General features: G+C 44.6%; 1 protein-coding gene across 2 annotated transcripts in view; it reads left to right on the top strand.

Annotated features, from left to right (window-relative positions):
* HELZ2 (helicase with zinc finger 2) overlaps nucleotides 1-12275 on the top strand; it is a 70742-nt gene extending 58467 nt beyond the window's left edge. The window contains exons 18-21 of one of the 2 annotated variants that reach the window (XR_012236839.1): nucleotides 218-371; nucleotides 2918-3085; nucleotides 6063-11568; nucleotides 11765-12275. Coding sequence is in view for 1 of the 2 variants with exons in the window: in XM_073607366.1 (XP_073463467.1) it covers nucleotides 218-371; nucleotides 2918-3085; nucleotides 6063-6181 (441 nt within the window). In the remaining variant the exon portion in view is untranslated. Of the gene's footprint in view, nucleotides 1-217; nucleotides 372-2917; nucleotides 3086-6062 lie in introns of both variants that reach the window. The other variant, XM_073607366.1, reaches the window with a different exon arrangement.
* Nucleotides 12276-15963: the final 3688 nt, after the last annotated feature.

Below are 15963 nucleotides of genomic sequence, written 5' to 3'. Positions count from 1 at the left end.
AAAACAGCATTTTTGGCTAGCACGTGATTGGATGACGGAAGTCAGCAGAGCTTCCCCACGCTTGTTAAGCTCTGGAGCAACTGCTCTTGCAGAGTGCAACTGCACTTTGCAAAGTGCACAGTTTATTTGCCTTTAGTAAATCAACCTCCTAGTAAACATGTAATTGCTAACGTGTCAGTTCCCAGTCTGATCAGTGCACCCTCTTTTTTGTTTCCAGGTTCGTTTGGCTGCCTTGCTGGTTTTACAGTCTATAGAACAAAGTGAAATTGCTATACTGACCGCTTACAATGCACAGGTGTCAGAGATCAGCAAGAGGCTGCAGGCGATGAGACTGAGCAATGTGACCGTCTCCACCATAATGAAGAGCCAAGGTTAGTGTGTCATTGTTGTACTGCCGTGCATTTTCATTATAAAAGTATAGTGTGTTTTTAGAGAGTGTATACTCTGATTAATTTAGTGTTACCTTTAAAACAGTATTAAATGCAAATTTACATAAAACAGTGACAGGCAGGGTTTTTTTTTCTGACAGAAGAGACCCTAATGGTCTCTTCTGTCATAAATGCTTCCCCCTGCCTGTCAGCCATAATGTACACTGAGATGCACAACTCATAGTACATTTACAGCACCCTCTCTGTGCCGTGATGACGTGACTGCCATGCACATACATGGGAGCAAGGCCATTGATGAGGCAGTACAGCCAGACCTCCTGTACTGGGCACGGGCCCCATCAGTTCAGAAGGGGGGCCCGCTCCCTCCCTCCAGCTGTGCTGTGGGGGGGGGGGTCAGTTCTAACATCCGCACCCCCCCCCCCTTTCCCCTGCCTTCCGGTACCCCCTGTGTGCCCCTTTTCCCTGCACCATTGCCGGCTTCCTTCCTCTCCCACTGGTAGCTGCTATGGGCACACAAGAGGATGTTTCAGGATGGAGAGCAGGGAATGGGGCCAGTAAATATGTCATATAATAGTGATTTTAGTGTATTTTTAGCGAAAATATCATTTTATGGGGGGTGGGGAGGGGGGAGCAGGGCCCTGTCAGCTAAGCAGCATGGGGCCCCCATGATTCTAACAGCAGTCGTTCAAGCGGCTGAAATAGGGTTGCCACCTCATCCCTTTAAACCCGAACACATATGAATTACACAGATTCTGAGGCTGATCTAATGCAGATAAAGCAACAAGGGAGTTTAATGAATATGTGTTCAGGTTTAAAGGGATGAGGTGACAACTCTAGGCTGAACACCAGAAGAAGATGGAAGTGCCGGAGCAATGACTGTGCAGCACTGGAGGGAATCCTTGGAGAGGTAAGTCTGTAAGGCAAACAAACACATTATTGCATAACTCTGAAGGGGGATCTTCACTTGGTCCCCGAACCAACAATTATTTTTTTTAAACCCCCCCCCCCCTTACCTTGTTGCCAGTCTTGCACAGTCAGGGTACTCACCTGCCCAGTGGATCCAGCCTTGTCCTGCTGAGATTGACTTCTCTTCTTTCCCCTCCTTTTGGTTCCACGCCGCCATCTCCTTTGGTGACGTCATCGGGAAGCAGCCAGCTCTTCCAGGTTCAGCCAGGCAGCGTTCTGACGACATGCCGCTAGGCCCTGCCCCCTCCTCCTTCCTCGATGAAAGACTATAGCCCTGTACACACGATCTGATTGTTGGCCAACAAAACAATGGACTTTTGTCCGAAGGGTGTTGGCCCAAACTTGTCTTGCATACACACTGCCACACAATTGTTGGCCAACAAATACGAACATAGTGACGTACTACGTTGTTTTTCAGCTCTTTAGCGCCACCCTTTGGGTTCCTTCTGCTAATTTCGTGTTAGTAGAAGTTTGGTGAGTGTTGATTGGCGCTTTTCATTTCGCACTTTTCATTTCGCGCTTTTCAGTTTGTTTCTGAACGGCCATTCGTCAACCAGACATGTTGCGGAATCGGAGGAGATAACGTGTTATTTATTATTGGCTTTGGAGTTATTGCTTTGACATTATTTTTTTTGGTTGAATATTAATTTGATTTGTTATATTTTCTATATTTTTGGATGCATAGAATGCACTTTTTGGTTACATTCTATTGGCAGATAGCATGTCTAATTTTATTTGTTTTCTTTTTTAATGCACCATAAAAAAATAGTGTAGAATAATACTTGGCTATGTGTTTTACTTCAAATGACAGTTTGGGAGTCGGCAGTTACATTTTAAAAAATACAATGTAAAATTAACAAGGGACACCAACATAGTTGTATCTTTGATCTTAAAAACTTCATGATAATGGTGTTGTGGTAACTTGCCCAAATAAAAAAAAAAAAAAAAGCATAATAATATTATTCTTGATATCACTAGAAAGAAAAAAGCCTTTGAAAATTTGTTTGCAATAACTCCATCAGTATCACCAGCAAAGCAGCTTCATTATTATCCCATTATAGAAGAAGAGAATTGTGCGCTGCATTTCCAGATTTCATAATTTGCCGCGTCACGAATGTAAATTGTGCATTACGAACGCTAGTTTACAAGACGCTTCCGGCTCGTCCTTGCTTCCCAGCATGCGTGTTTGTACTTTGGACTTTTGTCCGACCGACTTGTGTACACACGATCGGAAAATCCGACAACAGATATTTGTCCGTGGAAAATTTTAAAGCCTGCCATCCAACGTTTGTCCGCGGAAAATCCAACAACATTTGCCCGATGGAGCGTACACACGGTCGGATTTTCTGCCAACAGCCTGACATCACACATTTCCCGTCGGAAAATCCGATTGCGTGTATGCGGCTTTAAGCCAACCATAGGGGGTTCGAATCTAAAGTTAGCACCCTGGCTACTGAGATAAAACCAGCTATAGGATAAGCTTTCTAAACGCTTTTAAAAAGGGTTATCGTTTTTCTTCTCTTTTGCTATGAATCCTCATTCCTCACTGTCTACTCCTACAGGGAGCGAGTGGCGATATGTCATCTTTTCCACCGTGCGCTCTGCTTCCGCACAAGACCTGGACAGTCATCCCACCATCGGCTGGCAGAGGAGATATCTTGGATTTCTGAGTGATCCAAACCAGATTAACGTTGCACTTACCAGAGCCAAGGAGGGCCTCTGTATACTAGGTGAGAGGTGACACATTTAGATATTCATGTATATAGCACCATATAGGAATAAATATTCACTGGTCTCATGCAAGAGTTAAATACTCAGTCTAACATTATCATATAAAACTGGCATATAAAAATAATAATTGCTCCTTTATCGGGCTTTACTTTATCTAAGGATTAATCTTCAGTTTGTAAGTCAGAGGTTATCGGTTTGAAAACGCTTGCCTTTTAATCTGCCTGGCCTCTTCTACTGCCTCCCCAGCTGTGATTGCTTAATGCTATCAAATATTAAAGCCCCGTTGTTAACCACGTCAGCCCCGGAAGATTTGGCTGCTCAATGACCAGGCCATTTTTCTGCGGTACGGCACTGCGTCGCTTTAACTGACATTTGTACGGTTGTGCGACGCTGTACCAAAACAAAATTGACGTCCTTTTTTTTTTCCCCACAAATAGAGCTTTCTTTTGGTGGTATTTGATCACCTCTGCAGTTTTTATCTTTTGCGCTATAAACAAAAAAATGCGTCGATTTTGAAAAAAACACAATATTTTGTACTTTTTGCTATAATAAATATCCCCAATTTTTTTTTTTTTAAAAAAGCTAATTTTTTCCTCAGTCTAGGCCGATATGTATTCTTCTACATATTTTTGGTAATAAAAATCACAATAAGCGTATATTGATTGGTTTGCGCAAAAGTTATGGCGTCTACAAAATAGGGGAAAGATTTATGGCATTTTTATTATTATTATTTTTTTTACTAGTAATGGCGGTGATCAGCGATTTTTATCGGGACTGTGACATTGTAGCGGACAGATCGGTCACTTTTGACACATTTTTGGGACCAGTGACAATTATACAGCGATCAGTGCTCTAAAAATGCATTGATTACTGTGTAAATGTCATTTACAGGGAAGGAGTTAACACTAGGGGGCGATCAAGGGGTTAACTGTGTTCCCTCAGTGTGTGTTCTAAATGTAAGGGGATGGGAGTGACTGGAGGAAATAACAGATGGTTGTTCCTAGCTAGTAGGAACTCACAATGTCTCTCCTTTCCTCACAGAACAGATTTGTGTGTTTACACACATGTCCCTGTTCTGGCTCTCGTACCCCTGATTGCGCGTGGCCGGCGGTCATCGTGACCGCCAGCCATGCGCATCAGCACCCCCGCATTGCAGCGGGTGCGCGCCTGCTATCCCGCTTAAAGGGACCGACGTACAGCTATGACGGTTCGCAGGATCGTGCCGACCTTCCGCAGTATAATGATGGCGGCTGGTCGGAAAGCGGTTAAAGTAACACCAGGCACAAAAACGTTCATTTAAATATATTGCTCAGTGGATATATATCCACTTTGTGCACCTTTGCAAACCCAGAAATTATTTTGTAAAAATAGCAGTGACATCGCTGTGCTCTACATAGCCTGTACAGAGAGCAGAGCTGTGGGAGGAGCCAAACAGGCTCCACCCACTACAGGCTGCCTGCAGAAAACTACAGGAAAGGTGGAGACCAGACCACTCACCCTGCAGAAGGGGGGAGAGCAGCAGTGATCGGTCTGTATTACAGGAGGCTCCTGCACAGAGGCAAAGTTTTCATACTTGATTACTGCACATAGGGTGTATATCGAAGAAATATACAAGGTACACCAAAAGATTCAAGTGAGCATATACAGTACATGACTCTTGTATTTAAATGATATATGCTGATCATGGAGTTCAGCTTTAAGAATACAGCACTACCCTGTTTCCGCAAAAATAAGACCTAGCGTGATTGTCAGTGATGGCTGCAATATAAGCCCTACCCCCCAAATAAGCCCTACCCTGTTTCCCCGAAAATAAGCCCTACCCTGAAAATAAGACCTACAAGGACTTTAACTAGGGCTTATTTGTTGGGTAGGGCTTATATTGCAGCCATCACCGACAATCACGCTAGGTCTCACGCTTGTTATTTTTTTTTTTTTATTTGTTATATTCGTTATGGTTTTAATGCAAAATCATACAAAAAGTGCCTAAGGCACTTAAAAGTTACAAAAACGAAACCTTACAAAGTCTGGGCACCACCCGTGCCTATGAAAGAATTAAAGCGGACCATCAGTAAATTTTCCAACTTTTATCTATTAAATCTTCTGCCCTTGTTTTAACTTTGGATAGTAAAAAAAAATTAAAAATTCTGCCAGTAAATACCTTATACAGCCCACGTCCTGTTTCTTGTCTGGTAAAAAGCCTAGGCTTATGACATCATGCACAGCTCCTTCTCTCACTCTGGTAAGAGTTTGCCAGGAAGGGAGGGGGGATGAGTCATAAGAGGGCCAATGAGAACTGCAGAGCTGGAGGTGTGCCTCTGTGCGTCTGTGTAAATCCAGGAAGTGAACAGGCAGCAGCTTCAGCTGCCCACAGTTACAATGGCTGCAGCCAGACTCAGTGGAGGGAGATTTCTGCAGCATATTTGGCAAGTACAGAATCACAATATCTATAAAATAATGTGCAAAGGGGTTGGAGGGAAGCTTCAGAATGCCAAAGATGTTTTTATGACAAATGATGTGAGCCGACTGCAGTTCCTCCCTTTTTGAGTCAAAACCTTTTTATTAATAAATTGCTCTTTCAATGCATACAATACATTGCAGCCGGTAAGTAACAAAGTACACATAGCAGTTCCTCTTTAAAAGACAGCACTATATTATTTGATTCTGTTATGCATGCTCAGAGGCTGGGAGGCAGCTACAAGGTCAGGCAGTAAAAGGAGCAGCAGCTATCTGATCTCTGGTGACTTCTGATCCTGACTCTCAAGCTGAAGTACTATCCTAAGACAAAGAAAGTTAAGCAAATAGGAAATCTTTCATACATAAGCCTGCACAATTGTAATTAATACTGAATATTTGGATTGTTGCATAAGTAAATCCGTGACAGGTTCTCTTTATCAGTGCAATTTATAACACATAGAGCTATGATTCTGTTTTGTGCCATTAAAATTTATTTATTTATTTTTTAATTATTTTCCACAGGAAACTCTAAACTGTTATGGTGTTGTCCTATGTGGAAGAGACTTCTGCAGCACTACATCCAGAGGGGGGCCCATGTCCCTGCTGCGGAAATCATGGTTGTGCAAAACCGCCGACGTTGAAAAAAGAAAAAAATCTCACCTATTCTCAGCTTCTGAAAAAAAAAAAAAAAATAATGGTGCTGGTCACCTGTGCAATAAAATCCTGACACTGCTTCAGAGAATGCATGCGCCAGGGTTTGGGCAATGGGCACAAAAGAGGACATTTTTAACCATTTTTAAATCTCACACCTTTTTTTTTTTTTCTTCTTTGTAGTCTTGTACCGCCATGTGTTATCATTTCATCGCAATTTCCACTTGGAGTTCTCTTTTAAAATACATTTTCCCTTCCTGTATTCCCCTCCCATGCTACATGCCTCGGATGTTGCGATACGGCACCGCGTTGTTTTTAACTGACAATTGCGCGGCCGTGCGACGCTGAACCCAAATAAAATTGACGTCCTTTTTTCCCCCACAAATAAAGCTTTCTTTTTATTTTTTGGGCTATAAAAAAAAAAAAGACAATTTTCAAAAAAAAAAAAAAATATTGTTTTACTTTCTGCTATAAAACACATCCAATTAAAAAAAAAAAAAAATTCTGCATCAATTTAGGCCAATATGCATCCTACTACATGTTTTTGGTAAAAAAAAAATAAAATCCCAGTAAGCGTATATTGCTTGGTTTTGAGCAAAAGTTATAGCGTCTACAAACTATTGAATAGATTTATAGACTTTTTTCTTTTTTTTTTTTTTTTACTAGTAATGGCAAAGATCAGCAATTTTTAGCGGGACTGCGACTTTGGGGAAGGACAAATCGGATACCCAACTGACACTTTTGACACTTTTTGGGGACCAGTGACACCAATACAGTGATAAAAAATGCACTGTCACTATAATAATGACACGGGCAGGTAAGGGGTTAACATCAGGGGTGATCAAAGAGTTAACTGTGTTCCAGGGGCATTGCTAGGTCTACAAAAGATCTGGGGCTAGAGCCCATAGCACCGCAGTAAAGAAAGTCATGCGCTTGGGCGGGCATACACAGTTATATAATATATATATGTGTGTGTGTATGTATATATCCCCAGAGAGCCCCCCTTACATCAGGGTCCCCAGAGAGCCCCCCACTTACGTCAGGGTTCCCAGAGAGCCCCCCTTACCTTAGGGTCTCCAGAGAGCCTCCCCCTTAAATCAGGGTCCCAGAAAGCCTCCCCCTTAAATCAGGGTCCCCAGAGAGCCTCCCCCTTAAATCAGGGTCCCCAGAGAGCCTCCCCCTTAAATAAGGGTCCCCAGAGAGCCTCCCCTTAAATCAGGGTCCCCAGAGAGCCTTCCCCTTAAATCAGGGTCCCCAGAGAGCCTTCCCCTTAAATCAGGGTCCCCAGAGAGCCTCCCCTTAAATCAGGGTCCCCAGAGAGCTTCCCCCTTAAATCAGGGTCCCCAGAGAGCTTCCCCCTTAAATCAGGGTCCCCAGAGAGCCTCCCCCCTGCATCAGGGTCCCCAGAGAGCCCCCACTTACTTAAGGTCCCCAGAGAGCCTCCCCTCCCCTTGGGGACCCCTGCAGAGATTTGGGGCTATAGCCCCAAAAACCCATCCCTAGCTACGCCACTGCTGTGTTCCCTGGGAGTGTTTTCTTACTGTGTGGGGGATGGTTTAACTGAAGGAAGACAGAGATCCGTGTTCCTGTTTAGCAGAAACACAAGATCTCTGTCTTCCTTACTAGCAGAATGGCAATCAGCCTTGTTTACATAGGCAGACCGCCGTCCTGCCTCTCTCGGAAACGATCGCCAGGTTTCCAACAGACATTGGGTCTGCCAAACCCGCTGATTGGCTCAGCGGCGCCCACCCCAGAGCCAAAGAAATAAAAATCACGTACAGGTATGTGATTTTGCACTTAAGGGCTGCCTTGCCGCAGTATATGTACGTGGGGCGGTCCTTAAGCAGTTAAGCTGGCCATACACAGAGCAAATTTCAGATGGGTCCTAATGAACCAGCCGAAATTTAGGCAATGGGTGGCCCTGTCTCCATGCGGCTGTCAAACAATCTGAAAATAGAATGAGTTGGGCAGATAATTGTCAGCTGAGCAGTGGATACATCTAATCAGGTGCAGGCACTGTTTGGGTGCTTAACCGCTTGCCGACCAGCCTCCGTCATTTTATTGCGTCAGGTCGGCATGATCCCGCAAACCGTCGTAGCTATACGACGGCTTGCGGGATAGCAGGCGCACACGCGCGCCCGCTGTACTGCGGGGGTTGCCGATGCTCGTGGCCGACGGTCGCGATGAACGCCAGCCATGAGCGATCGCGAGCATGAGAGGCAAAACAGGGACGTGTTTGTGTAAACACACAAATCCCTGTTACGTTCTGTGAGGAGAGACAGATCGTGAGTTCCTATTAGCTAGGAACAACGATCCGTCATTTCCTCTAGGTCAGTCCCCTCCCCCTTCAGTTAGAAACACACACTAGGGAACACAGTTAACCCCTTGATTGCCCCCTAGTGTTAACCCCTTCCCTGCCAGTGACATTTTTACAGTAATCGGTGCATTTTTATAGCACTGATCGCTGTATAAATGTCAATGGTCCCAAAAATGTGTCAAAAGTATCCGATGTGTCCCCCATAATGTCGCAGTCTGCTTAAAAATCGCAGATCGCTGCCATTACTAGTAAAAATTAAAATAATAATAAAAATGCTATAAATCTATCCCCTATATTGTAGACGCTATAACTTTTGCGCAAACCAATCAATACACGCTTATTGTGATTTTTTTTTACCAAAAATATGTAGAAGAATACATATCGGCCTAAACTGAGGAAAAAATAGCTTTTTTAAAAAAAAAATGGGGATATTTATTATAGCAAAAAGTACAAAATATTGGGGGTTATTTACGAAAGGCAAATCCACTTTGCACTGCAAGTGCACTTGGAAGTGCAGTCGCTCTAAATCTAAAGGGGTAGATCTGAAATGAGGGGAAGCTCTGCTGATTTTATCATCCAATCATGTGCAAGCTAAAATGCTGGTTTTTATTTTCCTTGCATGTCCCCGTCAGATCTACAGCGACTTTACTTCCAAGTGCACTTTCAGTGCAAAGTGGATTTTCCTTTAGTAAATAACCCCCATTGTTGCTCTTCTTTTGTTTATAGCGCAAAAAATAAAAACCGCAGAGGTGATCAAATACCACCAAAAGAAAGCTGCATTTGTGGGGGGGGGGGGGGACACGTACATTTTGTTTGAGTACAACGTCTCACGACCGCGCAATTGTCAGTTAAAGCGGCGCAGTGCCGAATCGCAAAAAATGGCGCGGTCATTCAGCAGCCAAATCTTTGCGGGGCTGAAGCGGTTAAAGTATTTTAGTTAGTTTATGTGTTTTACTTAATTTGGGCTTCAGTTGATTGACTCTTTCAACCAATGAGTAGTTTACCGTATTAATGCATTTTTAAATTCTTTTTTTAATTATTTAATTTTTTTAACCCCAAAGAAAAGTATTAAAAAAAAAGAAAGAAAAGAAAATAGTATTTTATTTTTTTTTTTTGTTATTTCTTTATTTATAGCAACAAGGTAAACAAGCATTTCATAAATCAGATAGTACGTTATGGTCTTAAACTTATTTTCAACAGGCTCATGCAATAAATTGTGGTTAATTGTTATTTATAGTAGGCTAGAAACTAGGATCCACCAAAGAGATATTTTATTATTGCATTCTTTCTTTTGCCAATTACAGAACTGATCCCCTACATGGCTCTCTTTCTCTGTGCAGCAGCTGAAAGCTGGAGCCCTACAAGGGATCAGTTCTGTAACCCCCCCCCCCACACACACCCGCTGCCCCCATTATCCTCCCTGTCCACCACCCTCTTCCCCGTCTCTCCCCCTGCAGCATTGCCGGCTTCAATCCTGCCTGCTGCTGTGGGGGATGTTTCAGGATGCAGGGGAAGGGGCCAGTAAATATGTAATTTACCAACCTCTTTCTTTTCTTAAAGCGGAGTTCCACCCAAAAGTGGAACCTCTGCTTAACTGACTCATTTGGCACCTTTCGGGGAGGATGACGACAGGTACCTGTTTTTGACAGGTACCTGTCCCAACTTTCGGGAGACAGCGCTGCGGTGCCATCCCTCGGAAGTTCGGCCCCCCCCCCCTCCTCCTTCCTCCGCCGCTGGACCAATTAGAAAGCGCAGCGTGCTTCGCGCATGCGCGGTAGGGAACCGGCTGTGAAGATGAAAGGCTTCACTGCTGGGTTGCCTTACCACAAATGGTGGCGGCAGCACCCAAGAGCCAACCTGAAAATCGGCTGGGGCGCCCACATCAGGGTATCCCTGGACAGGGAAGTGTCCTAATATTAAAAGTCAGCAGCTACAGTATTGGTAGCTGCTGACTTTTAATTTTTTTCGTGGGGGCCCGGAACTCCTCTTGCATATTGGCATGCATTAAAAAGGGGATTAATCCAGAGATAAAACAATAACAAGACTCTGGTCCGGCCGCACCTGGAGTATGCTGTCCAGTTCTGGGCACCAGTCCTCAGGAGGGATGTACTGGAAATGGAGCGAGTACAAAGAAGGGCAATAAAGCTAATAAAGGGTCTGGAGGATATTCGTTTTGAGGAAAGGTTGCGAGCACTGAACTTATTCTCTCTGGAGAAGAGACGCTTGAGAGGGGATATGATTTCAATTTACAAATACTGTACTGGTGACCCCACAATAGGGATAAAACTTTTTCGCAGAAGGGAGTTTAATAAGACTTGTGGCCACTCATTAAAATTAGAAGAAAAGAGGTTTAACCTTAAACTACGTAGAGGGTTCTTTACTGTAAGAGCGACAAGGATGTGGAATTCCCTTCCACAGGCGGTGGTCTCAGCAGGGGGGGGGATTGATAGTTTCAAGAAACTATTAGATAAGCACCTGAATGACCACAACATACAGGGATATACAATGTAATACTAACATATAATCACACACATAGGTTGGACTTGATGGACTTAAGTCTTTTTTTCGACCTCACCTACTATGTAACTATCAGGGGTCTGTTTAGACCCCTGATATTTCACCAAAGCCAAACCATTATTTGTGTCCTCTAATAATGATTGTAGTGTATTTTTAGCAAAAATATGTTTTCGCTATTTTGGGGGGGGGGCCCTTGTCCTTTGTCCTACTGACCCCTATCGTCTGTTCTGCCGGCCCCCTGTACACTTCCCTGCTAATCTCCTATCCTCCACCCCTACTTGCATTTTTGACTGCAATCCGACAGGCTAAGTCCGATCCTATCTGTTGGTCATAGCAGGTAACCACTTGTGTTCTTTGGACCACAAGCTTTCTTTATACATTCCTGAAGGGCCAGCTGAATACTTTTTGTAGGTCACCAACATTCCAGATGGCAACCTTGCCATTAAAACAGCTACCGGAACTTACTTGGAACATGCTGCTTAATATAGAGGTCCACATTTTTCCATCTCTGATATTCGAACTCGTACGTTGAAGACAACCAGGGTTTGCTGCCATGTTTTTTTTTTACTTGAGCAGCATCTAGAACAGTTAACTTAAAATCATCTGACATCCTATGTCAGTGATGGCGAACCTTGGCGCCCCAGATGTTTTGGAACTACATTTCCCATGATGCTCCACTACACTGCAGAGTGCATGAGCATCATGGGAAATGTAGTTCCAAAACATCTGGGGTGCCAAGGTTCGCCATCACTGGACTATGTCATAAAGTGCCTCAGGGATAAAACTAGGTTCTAGTAAATGAATGGGTTCAATTTCTAACTCTCCTACAGGATAGCTACAAGTGCTGGGTAGACTTGACATGTCCCTTTAAATCCTAAAGGGTCAGTCCACCAACAACTTATGGGTTAGAGGTGGATTTTTTAACCCACTCTGCTCTATAATGTGCAGAAAGAGTGAGAAGCCTTTAGCAGGGGCAGGTAGGTAGAGCTGTGAACAAGGAACATCTTTATATATCAGATGGATTGACCCTTTTATTGGCCTTTTTTAGGATTACCTGGCTAGTTCAGGCTTTTAAACCACTGTAAAGATCCCTCTTCACATTTCTCGAAGGTACGGCATCTGGAAATTTGTACATTGTATTTGGTATAGCCGTGAAAATTATATTTTCCACAATTGTTTATTATGTGTTTTATATGTATAATGTATTTTTAGGTTTTAATTCTTGAAATAAATTTACCTACAATGTCAAATTGCTGTTTTCAGTGTGGTCTGCGTTGCCCATATCTATGAGGTGTCTTCATTCATTTTCTTTTCTTTCAGGCATTTTTCACCTGGTGATCCTTCCGCACTTCCTTTCCTAAGGTGACAACACTTAATGTACTGTGTCTATTGAGAAGCAGTGTTGTCAGCCCAGGACAGAAAGTGTTTTAGGACAACAGCACATCTCCCCCACTCATCTCCATACACAGGGCGGAAGTTACTGTAGCTCGCGGAAGTGAACTGGGCAGGGTTGATACCTAATGAGTACATAATGTGTGCACAAAGCAGAGAACACAAGATAGTTATAAGCTCGCTGAATTTCTGGCAGAAGTTTGCCCTCATAGAGCATATACAGCAGTGGTGGCTGGTGCTCAAAATTTTTTGGGGGGCGCAAACAGACTGAAAAATTCTGAAAGAACCCCCCCATCAATTGCAGCCTCACTGTGCCATCAAACGCAGCCACTGTGCCATCAAATGCTGCCACTGTGCCATCAAACGCAGCCACTGTACCATCAAACACTGCCACTGTGCCATCAAATGCTGCCACTTTGCCCATCAAATGCAGCCACTGTGCCCATCAAACGATGCCACTGTGCCCCAAATGCTGCCACTGTGCCCATCAAATGTTGCCACTGTGCCCCAAATGTTGCCACTGTGCCCATTAAATGCTGCCACTGTGCCCCAAATGTTGCCACTGTGCCCCAAGTGCTGCCACTGTGCCCCAAGTGCTGCCACTGTGCCCCAAGTGCTGCCACTGTGCCCCAAATGCTGCCACTGTGCCCCAAGTGCTGCCACTGTGCCCCCCCCGGCATCTGCCCGGCACTTACCTTGTCTCGGGGGGTGAGCGGGTGACGGCGGCAGGCGGTGAGTTGTGTCCGGTGTCCTCCATTTCTTCCCCGACCCCGATGTCTTCTCCCGCCTGCTCCTCCTCTCGTCCTCTGCTATGATTGGACGCCTGATAGGTTCAGTGTTCGCTTTGCTAACATACAGCTGAGTGAGAAGTGAACCCACAGCGTTGCGCCCGCTTCTCACATTTTTGGGCGCCTATTAGAGCCTATGGCTCTAATCAGGTGCTTCCAAAGAACACCCCCGCTGGTGTAATTCAGATGCCCAGCTCCCCGGAAAATGGGCCGGGCACCTGAATAGGGGGTGTCAGCAGCGACCATAGAAAGATAAATGCAATGCATGAATCTATCTATGATGATTAGAGCGGTGCAGGAGAGGGGGGGGGGGGCGGCGCTCCTGCGCCCTTTATGGACGCACCGCCACTGATATACAGAAAAAAAGCTTTTAAAGTTATGTTTATAAGAGATGTATTAAAAAAAAGGAGTTCATTGTCAGAGTTTACATGTACTTTATATTTGTAGCCCCCTTATCGTAAACCAGGGCTACTATGTCAGTTTAGTTTTTGGCCGGGCTTGTAGTTAGCTAAGACTGATTGTGTAATTTCTCACCTGTTTTTTTTCCCCTAAAGTTAAAGTTGTTCTAAAGCCCAGTTCCTACTGCCGTGACTTCAAAGTTGCACGACTTCCCCGTGTCTTTAAAGCTGACATTTCAACGCAACTTCAGCAGGACTTGCAGGCAACTTCTTTAACAGAAGTCATTGCAAGTCGTGCCGAAGTCGGACCAAAAGTAGTGCAGGAACCTTTTTCTAAGTCGGAGCAACTCAAGTTCCATTGCACTGAATGGGGTGCGACTTGGGATGTAACATGTGCTCTCAGAGTTTGTAACGGCCTAAAGGCTGAAGGTTTTTTTACCTTCATGCGTTCTATGCACAAAGGTAAAAAAAACATTCAGTATGCAGCTCCCCCACAGCCCCCTCATTAATACTTACCCAAGTCCCATCCCGATCCAGTGATGTGAAGCGGCTGCTCTCCCGGATCTCTGCCACCTCATTGGCTGAGACACAGCAGAGCTATTGGCTCCCGCTACTGTCAATAACAGCCAGTGATTTAATGAGGAATGAGCAGGGGGCCGAGCCGAGCCCCGTTTTGTGTGTGTTAGGGACACACAGCGAGCAGGGCTTGGGAGCGAGCACACTCAAGTGCCCCCATAGCAAGAGGCTTGCTATGTGGTTACTCTGAGAAGAGGAGGAGCCAGGAGCGCCGGCGGTGGGACCCGAGAAGAGTAGGATTGGGGCTTACCATTGCACAGAGCAGGTAAGTATAGGATGTTTGTTACTTAACCTTTCATTTAACCTTTAATAGCCCTTTAATTTGCAGAGAAAGAAAGATACCACCGCTTTAGGAAGGCCGATTAGGAACGAACATCTCCTCTATGGTGGAAGCAACAGGTGCAGGCAATGCTTGTACAATGAAGTAGTGAGAAAAAGTCCTCAAACTACTATATTGCCTTTATTGAATAACGATCATCAAAGATACATGCCACAGCAGAAAAATACAGGAAAGCTGACGCGTTTCACAAGTCAACTGTAGTCAAGCTATGATTAAGCACTGACTACAGTGTGAAACGCATCAGATTTCCTGTATTTTTCTGCTGTGGCATGTATCTTTGATGATCATTATTTAATAAAGGCAATATATTAGTTTGAGTGCGGCTGTCCAGGACTTTTTCTTACTACTTCAGCCCTTTAAGTTGGCTTGTGATTTCTCACTGTCACCAGTAGATGTCACTGGTGTCACAGTACGGGATTTCACAAATAAAACTAAGTTATTAATATTTATGTTTCCTTCAGCCAGTCTAGTAGGAGGTTTATGGCACTGGCGCATGCTGGGGAAGGATATAAATATGGGGGACAGGCCATGCGCTCCCTCACTTCCCCTGGGCTGAGGCCTAGGGAGATACCACTGGATGGAACTTCGCTGTTAGGCCCCATAGCCTGTTGTGGGGCCTAACGTGTGCTGAAGTGGCCCTGAAGCTGCCCTGCCTGGTCTGGAGGAAGCCGTGCCAAGAAAGGAGACCCAGGGAAGGCCCCTTGCCATAGATAGCCATAAAAATTGGCTGGTCTCTCAAAAAGGGCCTGGTGACTCATTGGACGCAGTGAAATTTGGGAACGTGCTTACAGTGTTGCCGGGTTGGCTTAAAGATTCTGACACTGTGAAGCTGGACATAGATCTGGAGAGCCTGTAAATGATCTTCTGCAGAATCTGAGACCCCTAACCCTCCCTAACCATTCTGCAATAACACTTTAAAAAGGCAAAAGTGACTGGCGCCCAATATCCTTTCTCGGTCCTTCCAATTTTCACCATGGACTCCACCTTGGGAGGTTAAATGGTAGTCCGCCCCTGCCTCTGGAGTTGCTATCCTCCTGCCTTTGGGGTGTGAGAGGAGTGCTACATATTGACTTGCCATGTGCTTGCTGAAAGTGAAAATTAAGCTTGTGTGATGGAGGGGAGGGGAGGGGAGTTCATAGTGCATTCCTAGTGTGCTCATGTTCTCCAATAGTCCAAAGAATAGATTGGAGGTGGGGTAGTGGCATGACATCTTAAGAATTGCTGGGTTTGAAAATGTGTTGTCCCCATCTACCTGTAAAGTAGGAGCAGGGTCAGGGGATTGGAGGAGGCTAGTTCTTATCGCCCATAACTTTTTAGACAAGTCTACCTTCCTGTGGGTAACGCAATAACTCTCAGACATAAAAGTTTTTCTTTTACTTTTATTCATTGTGCATTATTGCATTGCGTTTCGTAGGCACCTAATGGATTTTGGAACAGGAGGCCC

This window comes from Aquarana catesbeiana, linkage group LG12 (assembly GCF_042186555.1).
Source record: "Aquarana catesbeiana isolate 2022-GZ linkage group LG12, ASM4218655v1, whole genome shotgun sequence".
Taxonomy (NCBI): Eukaryota; Metazoa; Chordata; class Amphibia; order Anura; family Ranidae; genus Aquarana; species Aquarana catesbeiana.
Note: the sequence above shows the minus strand (reverse complement) of the source record. Positions and strands in the feature narration are given on the sequence as shown.